General features: G+C 39.2%; 1 protein-coding gene across 4 annotated transcripts in view; it reads left to right on the forward strand.

Moving 5' to 3' along the window:
• Positions 1 to 20,015, forward strand: part of arb2a (ARB2 cotranscriptional regulator A) — a 213,512-nt gene that overhangs the window by 64,574 nt on the left and 128,923 nt on the right. For all 4 annotated transcript variants that reach the window (XM_061672243.1, XM_061672240.1, XM_061672241.1 and 1 more), the window contains one exon: positions 12,510 to 12,728. In XM_061672243.1, coding sequence (XP_061528227.1) covers positions 12,510 to 12,728 — 219 coding nt within the window. The remainder of the gene's footprint in view (positions 1 to 12,509; positions 12,729 to 20,015) is intronic.

Raw genomic sequence — 20,015 nt, forward strand, 5'->3', positions numbered from 1 at the left:
GGATATTTAATGTTCAAACTGATAAACTTGATTTTTTTTTAGCAAATAATCATTAACTTAGAATTTTATGGCTGCAACATGTTCCAAAAAAGCTAGGACAGGTGGCTAAAAGTACTGAGAAAGTTGAGGAATGCTCATCAAACACCTGTTTGGAACATCCCACAGGTGAACTGGCTGATTGGGAACAGGTGGGTGCCATGATTGGGTATAAAAGGAGCTTTCCTGAATTTCTCAGTCATTCACAAGCAAAGATGGGGCGAGGTTCACCTCTTTGTGAACAAGTGCGTGAGGAAATAGTCGAACAGTATAACGCAATGTTCCTCAACGTACAATGGCAAGGATTTTAGGGATTTCATCATTTACGGTCCATAATATCATCAAAAGGAGAAATCTGGAGAAAATTACTGCATGTAAGCGGCAAGGCCGAAAACCAACATTGAATGCCAGTGACCTTCGATCCCTCAGGCGACACTGCATCAAAAACCGACATCAATGTGTAAAGGATATCACCACATGGGCTCAGGTCACTTCAGAAAACCAATGTCAGTAAATACAGTTCGGCGCTACATCCGTAAGTGCAACATGAAACTCTACTATGCAAAGCAAAAGCCATTTATCAACAACACCCAGAAACGCTGCCGGCTTCTCTGGGCCCAAGCTCATCTAAGATGGACTGATGCAAAGTGGAAAAGTCTTCTGTGGTCTGACGAGTCCACATATAAAATTTTGGGGGGAAATTGTGGACGTCGTGTCCTCCGGGCCAAAGAGGAAAAGAACCACCCGGACTGTTATGGACGCAAAGTTCAAAAGCCAGCATATGTGATGGTATGGGGCTGTGTTAGTGCCAATGGCATGGGTAACTTAGACATCTGTGAATTAATGCTGAAAGGTACATACAGGTTTTGGAGAAACATATGCTGCCATCCAAGCAACGTCTTTTACATGGGCGCCCCTGCTTATTTCAGCAAGACAATGCCAAACCACATTCTGCACGTGTTACAACAGCGTGGCTTCGTAGTAAAAGAGTGCGGATACTAGACTGGCCTTCCTGCAGTCCAGAGCTGTCTCCCATTGAAAATGTGCGGCGCATTAAGAAGTGTAAAATACGACAACGGAGACCCCGGACTGTTGAACAGCTGAAGATGTACATCAAGCAAGAATGGGAAAGAATTTCAACAATTTGTGTCCTCAGTTCCCAAACATTTATTGAATGTTGTTAAAAGAAAAGGTGTTGTAACACAGTGGTATACATGACTTTTCAACTTTTTTGAACGTGTTGCAGCCATAAAATTCTAAGTTAATGATTATTTGCTAAAAACAATAAAGTTTATCAGTTTGAACATTAAATATCTTGTCTTTGTAGTGTATTCAATTAAATATAGGTTGAACATGATTTGCAAATCGCGGCACGGTGACCGACTGGTTAGAGCGTCAGCCTCACAGTTCTGAGGACCGGGGTTCAATCCCCGACCCCGTCTGTGTGGAGTTTGCATGTTCTCCCCGTGCCTGCTTGGGTTTTCTCCGGGCACTCCGGTTTCCTCCCACATCCCCAAAACATGCATAAATTGGAGACTCTAAATTGCCCGTAGGTGTGAGTGTGAATGGTTGGTTGTTTGTATGTGCCCTGCGATTGGCTGGCAACCAGTTCAGGGTGTACCCCACCTCCTGCCCGATGATAGCTGGGATAGGTTCCAGCACGCCCGCGACCCTAGTGAGGAGAAGCGGCTCAGAAAATGGATGGATGGATGGATGATTTGCAAATCATTGTATTCTGTTTTCCGGCGACCCTTGTTTGGATAGGTGGCTCAGAAAATGGATGGATGGATGGATGGATTCTGTTTTTGTTTGTTTAACACAACGTCCCAACTTCATTGGAATTGGGGTTGTAATATTCCACACAAACACACCTCACATAGTGACAGTCATGGTTGTTAGCGGGACCACCAGTTTTCTCCCTCTTAGGTCACAATAACAGGGCAAGGGTGAGGAAATTCCTCTTAGACCTTTGCCCTGTGGAGGTTAAAGTGTTCCTGTGATATTCAGTAAGATTAATACCGAGGACACAACAGCGAAGTTTCATTATTCATCAAAGCAATTTAGATTACCAGCAGATAAAAGTCAGCACAGCACGCTGACACATTTTTTCCACTACAACTAGTTGAGCAAAAATGTTGTAATGAAGAACTGCTTTTGTTCATTTTGTTTTTCCCTTCAGATTAAAATTTAAACTCAATGTTTAAAGATAATCCTTGCATGAAGACAGTTAGCAAGGTGGTAACATGCATATGAGGCTCTTGGGCAAATTATAAAATTATATATTGAAGAACTGAACTTAAAACCATACATAAAGCCCCTAGTAATGCTTATTATATCCCACATGTACATGTTTGCCTGCATGCTGATGTGTTTAGACACATATACAAGTATGTATAGATGAGTTTTGATGTTTGCTCATGTTTGAATGTGTCTCACCGTTCAACTAATTTAGTTTGATATTATAACTATGTTATTGCATATACACTGATTAAGCAACAACATTATGACCATATGACCATTATAATGTTATCAAATACAAGCGCTTTTTCAAATTAGTAGTGCAGGACAGGTATTTTGTAGGTGTAGAACTGTATTGAATCATTCTGAGAGCTGTTTTTTCTTTTTGTATTTTCATTACCTCAATTACATGAGAGAGTAAATAAATAAATAAAAAATAGGAACAGCTCTCAGTATGCTTCAGTGCAGCTCTACAAAACTACAAATCGCCACACCACAATAATTGTTCAGTAGTGTCAAATCAAAACTGAACATTTTTATCTCTGGAAAGATAGAATATTCTATGCAGAGCTTTTATTGGATCATTATGTTGTCCAAGTGATGATGTGGCTGGTTGGTGTTTGTTTATTTTTTTATTTGATTTCCTTATGGCCATTCTGCTTACAATAATGTTCACACCTGTTTGCACCTTGCTTTTTACCTGTATAAATTGTATTGCATTCACAGCCTCAAAAAAAAAAAAAAAAAAAAAATATATATATATATATATATATATATATATATATATATGCAGTCTATGCATGCCCACTATTTGCACAATAATGAAGTTTTCTTTCATCATGTGTGTCGTACTTTGAACTGGAAATAATACGTAATGTTGAAAATGAAACAATTAACAACCATCTATCCATCCATTTTCCGAGACGCTTATCCTCACAGGGGAGTGCTGGAGCCTATCCCAGCTATCTTTGGGCAGGAGGCGGGGTACACCATTAACTGGTTGCCAGCCAATCGCAGACAATTAACAACCATTGCTTTAAAAACAGTTTCACATGAGAATCGAGTCGGAAATCATCCACAAATCTGACCACTGTTACATTTGTAATTGTTCTCCATTAACATGAAAAAGTCCTGCCGAATTTGCCACAGACATCACAATCATTCATTATTGAAAACCCTAATATCATGCAAACGCTACTGTTTGGCATAATTTCAGAGTGAGTGGTAATATTTTCAGATGAACAAATAATACAGTTGTTGAAGAGATGCAAAAACTGACTGTTACCTTTCCTTCAAAATCCTACTGAATCTTCATGAGAAGAGGCTCTTTCGTTTCACATTCTCCCTTATATGTTTAATCAGTGGACAGTTAACTAGCCTTCAGCAGCATTGTTCCTCTTTACCTCATTTTTTTTTCATTTTTGTAGCCTCTTTTCCTCCCCTTTCTTCTGCCCTCTTTGCCTGATTTATACATTAAATAGTTAGGCAGGAGGGCAGGGACACACCCACCATTCCATGATCTATATCTCTGTGCCCTCATTAAAAATACATGTGTATGCTTAGGGGAGACAATATAGAATTTATAAATCAAAATGCTAACGGCATCAGAATAAGCCTCCTGTCTTTATTTCCCCATAGCTTTCCAGCTATGGGCTCAGTAGTCTTTCTGTGTACTATTTTGTGGTAATCATATGTTTTATACTCTCTTATTGAACTCTCTTAGAAGTATATGTTAACTTTGTGTTCATGTAATAATTTTCTCAAGTAACTGTACAGTTAACAAAAGCTTTCATCCTTTTGATGGCCTGAGCTAACAACTCTTGAAAGTGGCACTTTTCAAAACATCTGTTCACTGGTCACTTCATTTAGTACAACTGCACATCTAATGAGATAAAATACACTAACCTATTTAACATTTCTTTGCGGAGATGCTAAATTTTGAACGAGAGTGAGTGTGAGGGGTCACGGTTCAGCTGGAGCCTATCCCAGCTGACCTTGGGTGGGAGGCGGGGTACGCACTGGACTGTTCGGCAGCCAATCACAGGGCACATGTAGACAACCTTTTTACATTCACATTACATCCAAGGACAATTTAGTCTTCAATTAACCTAACATGCATGGTTTTTGGAAATGTGGGAGGAAACCGGAGTGATCGGAGAAAACCCTCACAAGCACAGGGAGCCCATGTAATGTAGCCAAATAAAACAGTTCTACACCACTACCAACTACTATAGTAAACATATTGTTAAATGATATCCATCAATCCATTTTCTATAGCCCCTTATCCTGTCACAAGATGGTATGTTCCTAAAGGCAACATTTTTGATTTAGCGCTTCTGTATATTATATTCTGTATTGGATCATATCATATAAATGTATTTAATTTTGTTAGCCTAGTTGCATATTTGCCCAAGTAATTTTAACTAACTGTTGCAATAACAAAAATAACAATATGTTTTCTAAAACATTTTTTACATTTTTTTTCAAGATTCTCAGTCATCGGGTCAACTGGATTCTTCTTGTTTGTTGAACTTGTTTTTTTGTCTTGTTTTACGAAAATATAAAAAAAATGACTTGGGCCATTATGCTTTTAGGATAACGGTTTATTAAAGTGACCATGGAGACCGTTTTATACTTGGTAAAACAGAACCTCTAAAGTTCAGTGTTGTGAGTTTACATTCAGTGTTGTATCTTTGCTAAAGACAAGCAAAAAAAAAAAAAACAATGTTGACAAATGACTTGGGGAACATTTACTTGCACAATCGATAGCTCTGACAATTTCCACCTGGACGGTGACTAATGCTACATCCACCCCTACGAGCCTCACAGCCACCGCCAGCTTGCCTGCTCCTCCCTAATGTGTTGTGCTGAGAGCAGATGAAGCAGGCAACAGAACTTTGTGTGTTCCATCTTATATTTGTGTAGGTTGTGTGTCCATGCAGGTGCTCTCTTGCTTACTCGTGTCTTCGCACTCACTTGCAAGGAAAAGAGATACCCAAACTGGATGAGGCACTAGTAATGAGTGAGTTACTAGAGTAGTTTTGCATGTGTCATTTCTCCTTGTGTTTCTTTTCACCAAGGTGCTGAAAATAGAAAGGTCGGGAGGAGCGAGACAGGAAATCGAAAGAAAGAAAGAAAGAAATGTAAATGCGCGCATGAAAAGAAGCTGATGCATCAGGGATCAGAAGCTGTGCTAGTCTCTTCACTTCCTCCACCCCACTGTTCCACTTTGAACTCATTTATAAATATTCAGCTCCATATATAAACAATTTCTAAATGAGCCCAGACATTTGTGCCAAGGTTAAAAACCCTGCTTCTTATTACCAACACAACTGCTCGACTAGCTAAAGAGGTTAGCGTCTAATTCTAACCTAAACTATTTGTGCTCATTAAGATCAAGAGAAAGTTCATCATTATCGCCCTTTCTTATTAACTTCCACGTGAAAGCAAACAATGACTGTAGCTTTTCAACTTGAATTTAAAGATAATTGAATTTGAACTGAATGCAGTGGATGCAAAATTAGAGAACAGATGAGAAGCACCCTAATGAGGATAAGCGGTATAGAAAATTGATGAATGATGGGAATCTGTGATTTTATTTGTATTTTTTGCATGTATAACTCCAATATTATATTTGGTGCCTCAGCAAGGGTCAAGAATGGTATCGCCTTTTATTGTGATTAAATAGATTTTTGTCAAAGGTTTGAAGGGTCAATAAACCAACATGCAATTCCCCAACTTAGTCATTAGGTGGAACACTCGTTCGTCCACATGCATGAAAAATGTCCTCTGGTGGAATACATTGTAATTGTCCACGAATCTGTAGTTTCAATGATAGCGAACGCTTGTTAAACCTTGATTTGTTCCAATAATTTCCCCTAAAATACAACGTTATAAAATATTTAATAACTGGACAGGGAATGTTTTTCTGCAACATTTTAACATTCTTAACATGCAAATACAATCACTTGAGTTATTAAACTGTTAAAACAATAAAGCAGGCTCAAACACTCTATTAACTTAAATAACAAATCAGAGGGTGTAATGCTTGGGTTAATTGTTCTGCAGATGAGTCAATATTGACTAAGTAAATAAGATGCCTTTGAAACGTCCTCATTTCACTAAATAATGGTTGAGATTTTCCATTGAACTTCATATTAATTTTATTAAGTATATATGCTGTTAGAAATTTATTTTGTTTAAGCGCTTACTCTTTTTATATGTAAATTAACTGCAAACACACAATGTACATACAAACAGCTAAATATGTGAGTTTACTAACAGGTGGACAATGACAGGGTGGACATTTTTGGATAATTTTAGCATTTAATGAGCACGCATTGTACTTAATTTAGCAACATGATTTACTTAGTAAGCTGACTGTGTACGGTTTAATTTCAGAAAGGTTTTATTAGCAATGTATTTATTTTTTTATTGATATTTTCCTATGACAGAATGGACAGCAATTTCACGGACACATGCAAAATGTTCAACATCATTATGAAAATATAATATACATGATCAAAATTACTCATTTTATTTCAATAACTTTGGACAATAAAATGTTTTTTTAAATTCACTATCATTTAACCACTTATTGGGCACACTGTAGTTAGGCGACCCATGTGTGGGACATTCCAAAGTCATGCACATTCAATGGAAAGGAGAAAAAAAAGTATAAAATGACGTAAACACATTTTAAGAGCCTTAACATTGTACTGGTATGTGTGTAAATGTTTGGCCACTCATAGGAAGACCTCAGAGTTTGATTATTCTGCTACATTTTCATGATGTGCCTCATGCATATCTTTTAGTGTATAAAGAAGGGCAACTAAACAATAAAACACACTGCAATTTACAACAAGCCATTTGAAATTAAAGATTCGACTGTACTATATTTCATCGGACAATGCATGTGTTCCTTATCTTGTGGATATGAGTATATAATTATTCAAGCATTGTGATTTCTCCTGCTGACCATGTATTGTTATTGTAATATCAGCTCCTCGTGCTTTTTCTTGTCAGCTTTTTTGCTCTGCCTTTTTACGTAAAACTGTGAAATAATCATGTTGAGTAGAGTTTAGGTGCTCTTTGACAGGCCCCCTCTGGACATTTATATTTATCAAGAGGATGATGGATTTTGTCCTGACAGGCTGATGACAGTCCCATCTCATATCTCTCACATCACCCCTAAGATCCACATGTCTTTTCATCACCCCTGTGGTACAGTAAAATACTCCAGTGCCCCTCTTTTCCTAGAGAAACATAGGAGGGTCTTGGGTTAGAGGGGTGCTGTGTTGAAATAAAAAAGGGGGCACCATGACTAAATGTGACAGTACTGTGCGATCTGTGTGGCATGTCAGTTAAAAAGGTGAAGGGGAATAAAGAAGGGGGATTGATTGGGCAAAAAAAGACTTGTAGACAGATAGTCAAGGTCGTACATATCAGGGTGGCCCTGTTGGAGAGGAAGAGCTTATACAGTACTTATTACCGGTTCTTCTTATCTTGTTTGCTACTATTTAACTGCCCTGCCTATTTAAGTTTTTGCTGGCATCTGATATGACAATCCAGCCTCTAGACTGACCCCCAAAATTTTCTTTTTGTCAGTCACTGTGTCTTGTTCAGGTCTCAATCCATCCCCTCCTCCTTGCCATGATGAGTGACCCTTTCCACATTGTCAGTCAAGTCTCAGCAGCGAATCAAGCCCTGCATATTGCTGAAAAAAAGAGAGTGAAATCTGCTACAGAAAAGGGAGTGCCCCTTGCCCCGATACAAAGAGAAAGCCCCTTGACAAAAATAGAATAGTCTACGCCACCTAAGGGGCAATTTAAATAGACATCTGTAAACCCTGCGATGGCGAGTACATGAAGACAAATGCATTGGGGTGCATTTATAGGCTCCCATTCTGTACCATGATCGTTCACGCAGTCTAAAATTCACATGACCACTGTCCTCATCTGTGACATGCTTTATACCTGTCAAGTGCTGTCCTTTTCTTCCTTGCCCGAAGCCCCCTGCTCACGGCATGAGAGCCCTCACATCAAAGCTGCGCTAAGCTCCGCTCGCACAGAGGAAACTTCCTCTCACTCCGGCCGCCTCGCTCGCCACTCCCGCATATTAGACGCATTTCATTTCATTTTCAGCGCCATTTGTAAAAGTGGAGGTATTGCTGTCTTAAAGGAGGGAGGGAAGGCATATTATTTACTCAACATTGTGTAGGCAGTATCACACACACAAAGACAGACACACACACACACGCAGCTAATAATTCAACCGGAGAAAATAATGATGTGTGGCCATCATGGTTGTAGTGGGTGAGAAACAGCCAATTGAACCATAAAGGGACCCGTAAGGGTCTCCATATTGTTGTTACAACAGCCTCATCTTATTTATAATCCCAAACAGTGCTATTTTTCTGTATTGTGCTATATTTTTTTAGCTAGGATTCCAACATGTTTTAAGTATTATTTTGATAAATCCAACACCTTTTATTGTTCTTTTTAAAAGATTCTGAATGAGCTAAGATGGTGTGGTGATGGAAAGGAAAGGTCTCTCCCTGGTGATGAGACCAGCCGGTTTCCGTAGCAGCGGCAGCCTTTGTTTTGCTATCTGATGCCGGACAGGCCGACAAAGGAGCGCTAAGGAGCGTCCAGAGCAGGGTGATGGAGGTCGGGGTTCCCTCCCATAGCGGGGTCGGTGTAACCCTCTTGACCGCTGGCCCCGAGGCAGGGACTCAGTGTGGTGGTGGCACTGGGGCACCCACAGGGCATGGGAAGAGGCTCAGCCTGCACACTGCTGCAGAAAAGACAAGACTGATCCACCGCTAGAAGACTATGTGTGTGTTTTCTTTAGGACAGTGCCCGTGTGTGTTTAGCACAAAGGCAACGTGACCCAAACGGTAAAAATGTGTGTGAGGGATTTTTAGTCGTATACGAAGCATGGTGACCCAAGATTTGCGGCACACATTTGTTTGAGATACAGACTTTGACAGCACATCACAACACAAAGATCAGATTTAAACACACTTTGTATCAGTGTGGGTAAGACTTAACAGTTAGCACAAAGCCGAATGACCTCACTTTGGAAGAGTTTCAGAGGATTTAACTGTCACCAAACAAGGATTGAACTATTAGCCTTGTGAGAGAGATTGTGCAGAATGTGTGCCGTTTAACGACCACAAAATTGGCGCTTGTTTTTTTCCGTTTGTAAAAGTTAAAAGGGGATAATCTTTTTTTTTTTTTTTTAATGAAGGTTTAGACTCACTTTTTCATATAAGATAATAAAAATGGAACAATTTGCTAAGCATCTGCCAGCAGACATAACATCAACGTAAACATCTCAGTGTCAGTTAATGATGGTGTCTGACACAGAAGTGAACATGGTGGCGCTGCCCCTCCAGGCGCCAACAACACTGGCTGCCTTTACAGCGATGTCCTTCTGGGTGATTGCACAACTGAAAGGGTTAGTATTAGTTCACTTAGGTGTGTTAGCCCATCCAAAACAAAGACTATAGGGCGTGACCGAGTGTTGGCATGAGATGGAATCTACAAGCTCCTTGGCCCACTTGAGGGGTAGCATCAGAATGCTGAAAGGCGGAAAGAGTTATTGATGAGTGAAGGGCGAGGGTTAGGGAACTGAAGACTCTACTTACTTACTCTGCCTACTTATTGGCCACTCAGGGTTAGCCACCAAACACGTGGACTTGTGTGGTTTGACCATTAACTTTTGCCCCGGGAAAACCAGGATTAATGGAAAACAGGAACACCGAGATGTGATAGTGTTTGATGTCTGTCCCGCCCTCAAACACTGTCACACCGATACTCTTGTTGCTCTTATTTTGTCCTCATGTCTGATTCAGATAAATTCTTATTGTACCGCTGGTGGTGTTTTTTTTATAGTCTATTAATTTGGTAATTGATGGTAGTAGAGTCACAGTACGTGTGCTGTGCATGTAGGCGTTTGTTCCATGATACACGTGAGATCTCACAAGAATTTTACAACTTGTAAAACATTTAAGCATGGGATATTGTAAAAACTGGACTGTTTATTAGTGTCACTGTGCCCATGTGAAAGCAAATACTGTAACCCCCACATCTGCAACACACTCCAGAAACATGATGAACCAAATGTGGTTTTGTTTTTGTGAAAATGATTTTTCCATCCTTTCAAAGAGGTTAGGATTGGGCCCTATTATTTATTTTATTAAACATGAAGCAATTTAGTTAAAACCCCAAAGTATATACATTTTCTAGAAAAGACATTAGGTATATATTCATGCAAATGATAAATTGTCATGATCTATATTTAATTAATTAGTTATTTCAATTGTCCATGCATTTAGTCTTTGCCTCATGAACTGATACCTTCAGCTATGTTATCAGGCTGCCACCAGTGGGCAGTGCCACAAAGCTGGTGTGGATCCAGTTCAACTGCATGTCTATGTCACTCCTTCCCTTGCTCAAGTCGGATCCCATTTTCATCTGGTCATCCATCTGTCGGTATGTGTGCTAGCGTGTCTTCAATGCTGTCCGTGTGCAAATGTCTCTGTAATGTCGGTGGCCCAAATTGAATCTCCCTAATAGATTATCATCTATTATCACTGCAGCCTCACGTGACTCAAAACTCGTGAAAACATATAAAAGGAAAATATACCTGGTAAAAATCAAGTCACTAAATGAGCCGACTCCTTTCCAAGTAGAACATATTTTATCATCATGCAGTGGCCAGTATCTACTCGATCATTCCTAAAAGCTAAAATGTATTTGTTGCATTTTAAGTCACAGATATCAAAATGATAAAATACAAGCTGTACTGTAAAAATGCTCATGTCGTGTTGAAAATGTAATATGTCCTGTAAAAGATACATTCATTTGATAAGAAGTGAGAATCAGACTCATTTCATAATCCGAATAAGTGGGAATGTGTCATTATGCTGTTGTCAACGCACGGCAGGTGCTAAGGGAAAGGGTGTGTGGCAGGTTTGATGGCGATGGGCACAGAAGGGACACACAGGGAGGACAGGCACACTGTGTTAACACTTATTAAGGAAGAGAAGATGTGTGTGATGGCAGTGAGGAAGCTGAGAGATGCCACCTCTCTTAATTCCTTCTCACATCCCCTGAAATTTTTGCTTATCTCCCATACTTCTCGCTATGTGTCGTTTAGTATGTAAACTACAACGTGTGTGTGTCAATTTTAGTCTGGTGGGGGTTGTACATGTATTCACAATAGCAGTTGTGTGTGAACAGCCAAAGTGAAATAAGATCTATTTCCTGCTGTACTCTCAGAGTGCTCGGGACAATAAACACAGTTAATTAAAAATGTTATCAAAGTTGAAAAAGTCACGACAAGGTCTGCACAGAAAAAAAACACACACCCTTCTTTCCACACTAATTTCCTTGTAATTTATCATATCCGTGTTTTCATATATATAGTTTATTTTGGAGACATTTACACAGAAAGTCACACATTGTGTATGTAGTTGTAGCTGCCCAAACTTTCAAGCGGCTGAGTGATGCTGGGATCGATTGAGTTTGATATTAAGTGACGTGGCCTTTGAAGTCACTAAGTGCTGTCCACTGACTGAAACCACTGTTGTGGAATTCCAATCGTGCAGTTACATGTCAGACTTTTACCTGCAGCAATGCTGTTTCTAACAGTGATTGGAATTTTATTCACAGTCATCTCACAATTTAAGTCTGTTCTTGGATAATTGTGTCTGGCCTACTGCTAGAGAGGCAATTATAGTTTTATTGACTTTGGGATTATACTGTAATATCGTTTTTCTTACATAAAAACATTACATTTAACAAAGAATAAAATTTATATTTCATAACAAACTGCAAACATGTAAGTGACAATAGAAAACAGAATTGACAGAAAAATACTTCTAATATAATACTGCATTGTGTGTTTCTTTACACTCTCTTCACAAATAACTCACTTTCATTTTACCACTCTATGGACTCATTTTTTTCCACTCCAGACATGGTCCTTTAAATGTTCATGTTTTTAAATTGCCTTTCCTTTTTAAGGTTTGTTTGTTTTGCATTATGAATCAATTTTAATTTTCAGAGAGAATGCATATCAGTTATCTCTATGTACTGCAAATCATCGTGTGTCTAAGCTGAATGAGCAGAGATATAAAAATGTGAAACAAACCAAAGCCTAAAAAGAACATGATCGATGATCTTAATGCTGTGGATTTAATGCACATTGTCTCCTCTCTGTTTTAGGAGGGCTATAGCGTGATCGTACTTAACCCAAACGAGAACTACCTGGAGGTGGAGAAACCGTCCAAGTCCTCCACTCTGCCATCTCCAACCGAACCACTGGAAGAACCCGTGGAAAAGAAGGAACGCAAAGATGACAAGGACGGCAAAAAGAGGAGAGAATTTTACGAGAAGTACCGCAACCCCCAGAAGGAGACAGAGAGAGAGCGGCTCCTCATACGGGTATGTCCTTTGCCGTTTGAGGAGGAGGGAGGAGACGAGTGTTTGGAGAGCCACGGTGGCAGGAACAGAGGGATAGCTGCGCATCATACACAGACAATAGGTGATGGTTTGGGGTCGCAGAAGAAGGTGGGAAAATCAACGGGAGGAACTCTGGAAGGGACAAAGGACGATGGGGGAATGGGAGTTGTCTATCAAAGAAGGCAAGGGAGGAAATGTTAAGTAACTCGGGAGGAAGGGAGGATGGGAAGCAGAAGGAGAAGAGAGGCTCTTGTGTGGTCAGCCTGTGTGTGAAGAGGTTGGCCGGGCTCCAGTCGCCTCTCAGTGAGCAAGTGTTAACCACATGGCTACCTCCCTCTCGCCCTCTTTTTCTCCCTCTTTCCCTCTCGCTCTGTTCCTCTTCATGATGATGGCGGGCTGGTCAGTCTTTGTTGACCACGGGGATTATTATCTCTCCAACACACACTCTGCAAAGGCACTGCAAAATTCTTATCATGTGACACCGACTGCATACAAACATACATTAACAGATGTGCATACACACGCTTGTGTGGAGCACACTGTGGTCAAACAAAGGAAGTTACCCTTTTAATGAATGTATTTCCATTGTGCAGAATAATTAAGGCCAGACTGTAGTGAAATAAAGCAATATTGTTCTAGACCGCTTTTGTTTTACCACTGCCAAAATTATTAGCTGGCTCGTTAAAACTGAGACAACCTTGTTTTTTTTTTACGTCTGTAATTTAGTACCACAAGCTTACAGTTTGATTTAAACATTAGCAACCCACTTTCTTGAGCTCCGGTCTATATGAAAAGTACTTCAATAATCAATAGTTCTGTCATAGGATGTGGCTATTTATTTTTCAGATGTAATGAGAATTACGGAATCTTTACTGTAAGTGAGCAATAGATCTAATTTGAAAGTCAATATTTTCCAGAAAAAAAGTGTCACTGTTCCTGCAGCAGTACTCTTTGCAAACATCTGACATTCCTCAGCTGTACTACATTATTGCACTGTATTTTAGCTCAAACACTATACGTTGACATCATTTTAAAAGGGTAATTGGTTTAGATTTTCATCATATTGTTTGTATTTAAATTAGGTAATACTAGCTTTAAAAAAGTGCAACTGGCCCAAAAATATGTTACATTATAGTGACTTTGTATAAAACATAGAATAGAAAGATTTCTGATGCAAGTTAGTATCGTACCTTTACACACATTTCTATAAAAGGCCATTAGTGAGCATTTTTCTTATACTGTTTTTGTTTGTACTGGACATATAAAACATTTACAATCTAATTTACTTAAATCCCAAATGGTGGGCTCTTAATTGTGTCTTCACTTGAACAGATTGTGCATGCCGTTGGTGGGCGTGTTCTACGACTCAGATTGCGATCTTTTATTAAGATCTCAATACGTGGACGCTAAATTGCGTGTTTCAACAGATTGCACATGCTGTTGTCTAGGTGTAAAAGTGATGGAGACCCCCATCACTTAAGTTTTTAAATTAAGGTAGCTCTGATGGAACACAGAAAAAAATTGTCATCGTATCTCAAGCATAAAATAAAGTTTAAAGTGATCGAATTGGATGTGTTAATGGAAGAGGCAATCAAATATAATAAATATCACTGAGTTACAGAAAATAAATCTATAGAGATGATAATTAGGGGAAAGCTAGCACAAAAGCAGAGTCCAGAGTGCATGTCAATTGGATGTATGTGTCCATTCTGCGTAACTTTGCATTTAAAACCTGGGACAGTACACCGAGAAAACTTCTCTGGAAGAGGCCAGCACCAATTGTGGCAGTGCACCAAAATGACCCATACATAAGGAAATGCAGAGAGAGAAGTTTTGTCATAGGTGATAGGCATGACTCCTCTTTGTTTTTGGCTGTAAGACAGCCCTGAGATCATTCAGAAGCTCTAAAATTGCAGTGATGAATAGATATGGCATTTAAAAAAAATTTAAACTGATAATCTGTGTTATGTCACCTTAATGTTTGAAATCACTAATTGAGGCACCAAGATGCATGTTTGTTGGCATGTGTGTTTTCCCTTCCCATCGCCCCTCCTGTAGGATTATGTAACGTTTAACAGTAATTATTATTATATTAAGATTTCTCCACCCACTAATGTTTCCCTATCCCACAAAGACAGATGCAATATGATTCACATCTCGATGTTGAACTTGTCTCGCCTCCCCCATGCTTGCCTAATACACGCTAGACAGGATCAGATGCACTTAGCCAAAGACAATATATGCAGCTGTTGTATCCTTTTCAGACTGCAATGTCTTTGAAATGCTGTGCTGTTAAGAAAGTTTGTCTCTGTTACAAATCTGTCGAGGGACACGTTGACGAAGGTGGATAACTCAATGAATTAGGGGTTAAGAAAATATCATAAGCTACTTCCATTCCATCTTTTTTATATCATATTTCCTGATGGTTGCCAGACATCTATTATGGCTATTGGTTTATATGGATATTTTAAAGTAATGTAAATAAATATTATATGCGACAAAAATCTGATCTTAATTAACATTAACTATGAAAAAATATTTATTTTATTACAGTTTTCATCACTCTTGTTTATCTCTCAATTTCTCAATTTGTATTTTCTTTCAGTTGTGTTTGTTCCACATAGAATAAATCCAGTTAAAACCTTGAAACATTTTCTCTCTTTCCTCTTTTCTGCTCTGCGAACATCAGATCATCAGGTCATTTTTGAGTCAATGCTGAAATATTTTGCAACTTTTGCACCTGAATGCTCAACACTGCCCTTTCTGTTTAAACTCAACTGTAAATCTCAGTTTTACAGATGCCATGTCTGTACTTTGGGTAGTGTATGTTGTGTGAATGGTACCGTGGTGGTATCAACACTAGACAATGCAATATTAGTAGTAATTGCACCACACAAGGCAAATCCATGGTGCTTTACAGAAGGCAAAGAAATAATGATTAAAATCTCCACATGAAAGCAGGATAAATGAACAAATAATATTACGTTTAGAGGCCAAATTTATTTGTAACCATAGTTTGAGCAGAACTCATGTATTCATGAAGTTTGTTCCACAGTTGAAGAGCATGGAAACATAATGCTGCTTCACTTTGTTTGGTTCTGGTTCTGGTTCTAAAAACACTAAGCTTACACCCAATGATTAGAGGGGGTCTGTAAGTCTCATAGAGAACTAAAAGGTCTTGGATATATTTAGGTCCAAGAACCAAGAGTTTTGTAGACTAATAGTAAGATTTTAAAATAGATTCGTTGACTCACATAAAGTCAGTATAGAGTTTTTAGGACTGGTGTGATGTGGTCCAGTGTTCTGGTACCATAAAACTTGAGCAGCAGAATTCTGGACCTTTAGCAGGTGTCAAATTGATTGTTTTGTTCTGACCTGTTAACACCCTGTAGCAATAGTTCAATCTACTGATAATTAACTAGCTTTACTGCTTTTCATGTTTGGACAGAAGATCTTTTGTTTCTAGAGATGTTCTTCAGTTGGTAATAAGCTGCCTGAGTCACAGCGTTAAGGCTTTTAAAATTCAGGTGTGATTCAATAATCACAGCAATATTTCTCACTTGATTTGTGTCCGTCAAAGACATGGAATCAAATCAGTATTTAGACTATGTTCAAAAGGAGATGACCGTTTGAGGAGAGGTTAGAGCTGAGGGCCCAATTTGAGGAACAGTATAGTGATTTTATATATATATATATATCTATCTATCTATATATATATATATATATATATATATATATATATATATATATATATATATATATAGTGCAGAATACACAAACAAGAGGCTAATACAAGAGGACAAGAGCTAATACAAAATAAGTTTAATTAAAAGGATGAACAAAGATTTTGGATTTTCTGAAATGCATGGATTGCGGGGCTTGGGATAAAGATTAATGACTGGAGAGTTTGGCTGTATGTTGGTGACCCTCGAATTTTGATATTTGACCCAAAAGTCAGCAAGATGTGAGTTTGTTTGACCTTGCCTCCATCAAGCACGCCCCCTCCCTCGCCGCTTCGCTCGCCACTGCACTGCCTCTCTCCATCCTGGAGTAAGCTGTCACACATATGCAGTTACACACACACACACACGGTTGCAAATAAAAGATTGAAGGACGGAAAAGAACTAAGATTTTGACGAGGGAGGGAGAGAGAGAGAGAGCGTGTGTGTGTGTGTGTGTGTGTTGAATGAATGTGTGCATAGCCACCTCTTTTACCTCTGTTGGTCAGGGTGGGTGGTGGATCAAATCAAACCTCTTTAACCGCCCTGTTTTCATCTTTTTGAACAGAACCCACCCGAGGCACGTGCATTCACACACATACAAACCTTTTTGTTCTCCACACCTCATACTTTTAACTCCCGCTGAGCTCTAAGACCACCTGCACACAGCCATTCAGTAACTCACTCACTGAAATATATAAACCTCTGCTCTTTATGATATTAATCTAAGCATAAAAAGGACATCTTCATGGCTGCTTTACATAGAGTGGATAAAAATACGATCATAAAATAGCAAAACACATTTTATTTTTTTAACTTCAATAAGCCACTCACACCACTATGAAAGCTGAAGTGATTAATATGCTTCCTTACACCCATTAATAAGTTCTTTACTGCTTTTAAGGTTCCTACTCTTTAGCCTTAGGTCCATAGTTTGCAACCCCTCAACCTTATCTAATCCCTCTTCTCTCATCCTGCGTCAGATCACACACCAACAACCCATGTTTAGGGGGGATGTTTGATGGAGTAAGGCGGAAAGTGGGATGCTGATGAGGAGAGTGAGAGGGGCAGGGGGGTGCTTTCTTAGCACTATGCCATATAGAAGTTTGGGAGTTCACTTTACTCTGAATTTTAGCAGTAATCCAGTTAGCTATTTTCTGTCAGCCAAGCGGAGGAATGGCAGGAACAAAAGGCACATTCATGGGTTTAAGAAGCTTCCAAAGAGTTCACCCAAGGCTGGCTTGCTGGGATTAGGCCAACAGGCCCTGGAAAAGTAAAAGGGGGGGAAAAGAGCAAAGGGGACCCAAAAAAAAAAAACAGAGCTCCATCATTCTTTAAGCACCACTTATATTTATAAATGAAAGAATAAGTTTATTTTTCCTTGCTATTTATTAAAATGTTCTTCTTTAGTATTACACATCTCTTAAGAGATATGATGATCACTTCGATAGAATTTTAAGACACTTTGAGGCAGCCTTTGTTCTTTTTCCCTTTACTATATTCAGCTTCAGTGCAACTTCAAGGACATATCTTTAATAATCGAGACTGTGGTAACATCAAATCTATGACATCTTTCTCCTTTTCAATTATACATTTGGCATAATCTGATTATATTCCAGGAAATATGGATTCTGGTGAGTTTTTCTCTGAATAGACTTGGTTTAATTCAATTACGCAAAAAAAAAAAAAAAAAAACATTCACCCCTCCCTTCTTGTACAATTAATGTATGTGGGATACTCTCTCAGTTAAAGTATTTCCTCTTTCAAAATACCTCTCAACGCCCAGTACTACCATATACAGCTGACACCGGTTAGACCTATATCCTGTCCCTTGTTTAGCATGTGAACTCTAGTTTCTTCATGACACACTTCATAATTCCCTAATGCATTCACACTGAGACATAAACACATGAGCACACACACAGGTAATTGTATTCAACATGTGACATCCCCCACCCCACATAGGTTTTTTTTTTTTTAATCTTTGTCACTTTCACCACCATACGCCAATCTTTCGCCCAAAAGTAATTATACAGACAGGATTTATTTGACCATTGACCTGTGATCATGCCAAGAGGTAAGGCTCATTACACCCAAGGACAGGTAGGGACTTGATTAACCTCTGGATTTGGTCAGAGGAGAGGTCAACGGCTGAGGCTTGAGGGCAGCTCACCCGCTCGCTGGAAGGAACAAATTGGCTGCATGCCATCCATGTAGCTGCTGTGTTTTTGTGTGATTATCGAGTCACAGCTTCGATCTTTATTTGTCTGCATCGCACCCTTTGTGGTGGCTTTGTTATTGTAAGGGGGGTGTTTTTTATTTATTTTTTGTAATCTGCACTTTAATTATCCTGTGTCAGAGAACTTTTAGGTTGGCCAAAACTACATCTAAAGCACTTTTCTACCAAGTGGTACATTCAGTTCAGCTTTCCGTGGTACAGTCATCCTCGATCTGACTTGTTTCCAGCAGCCGCATTAACTATGTATGCAGTAGGGCATCATACCAGCGAGAGCTAGTGTAACCTGACAATGAATTCAACATCCAGCAAGAGGATGACAGTGGGAGTTAACCACCATGTTATGTACATACCTCTTCACAGCTTTGTTCTAATATAATGTTTTACTGTCATGATTTTTTTTCATTTTTACATGTATATTCATGAAATTTGTCCTTTGCATTTAGCCTATGTTAGTGAACACAACAAGCTCACACTGGAGTTGACTTACAAGATGTTTCAGAAAGGTTCTGTGACTTGCGTCCCAAAAGATATACAGTATTTAAAATCCAAACTACAAGTAATCTCCCTGGAGTCTGAAGTACTTTCCTAACCTTTGCTCCCACGTCTTCATGCACTCCTGATATGATTCTTCTGGGATCCTCGGCATCTCTGTCGACACGGCCAAGTTGATGTTGTCCCCTTGATCACCCCCTCGAGTTTAGGAAAAAATAATAATAATTCACACAGAACCAGGTCAGGTAAGTTGGGAGGTTGCCTCCAGCACAGTGATGTCCTTCTCGGCCAGGAACTGTAGGATGGTCAGGCAATCAGCCACGAGGTTGTCCTATCACAACTCTTGTCTCTTCTAACACTCTAAACGCCACAGAATATCTTTGTTGCTGTGCTGGTTGATTATCTTTCCTTGTGGCAAGAACTTGCAGTGGACGATGCCCCTCGCATCGAGGAATGCGACCAACATGTCTTTGGTTTTGGACTTCGACTGTCTTGCTTTCTTCAGCTTTGACGACATCTGAGTCTTCCAATTGAAGTCTCTGGCGTTTGGTCTTTGGGTCGTACGCGAAAATCCATGACTCGTCACCGGTGAGGAAAGTGTAAAGCACTTTGAGTTGCATTTCACTGTGTGAAAAGTGCTTTATAAATAAAAAAATATTGATTAATTGATTGACTCTCCCTAGCAAGTCTGCTCTCATTCGTCTCATCATCATTCACTCTGCTCGCTTGATTACCTGACACAGAGGATATGTACATTTTTTTATAAGAATGTGGATAAACATTCAATGGTAGCAGAGACTTGAGATCACTGTTATACTG

Source organism: Phycodurus eques, chromosome 3, assembly GCF_024500275.1.
Source record: "Phycodurus eques isolate BA_2022a chromosome 3, UOR_Pequ_1.1, whole genome shotgun sequence".
Taxonomy (NCBI): domain Eukaryota; kingdom Metazoa; phylum Chordata; class Actinopteri; order Syngnathiformes; family Syngnathidae; genus Phycodurus; species Phycodurus eques.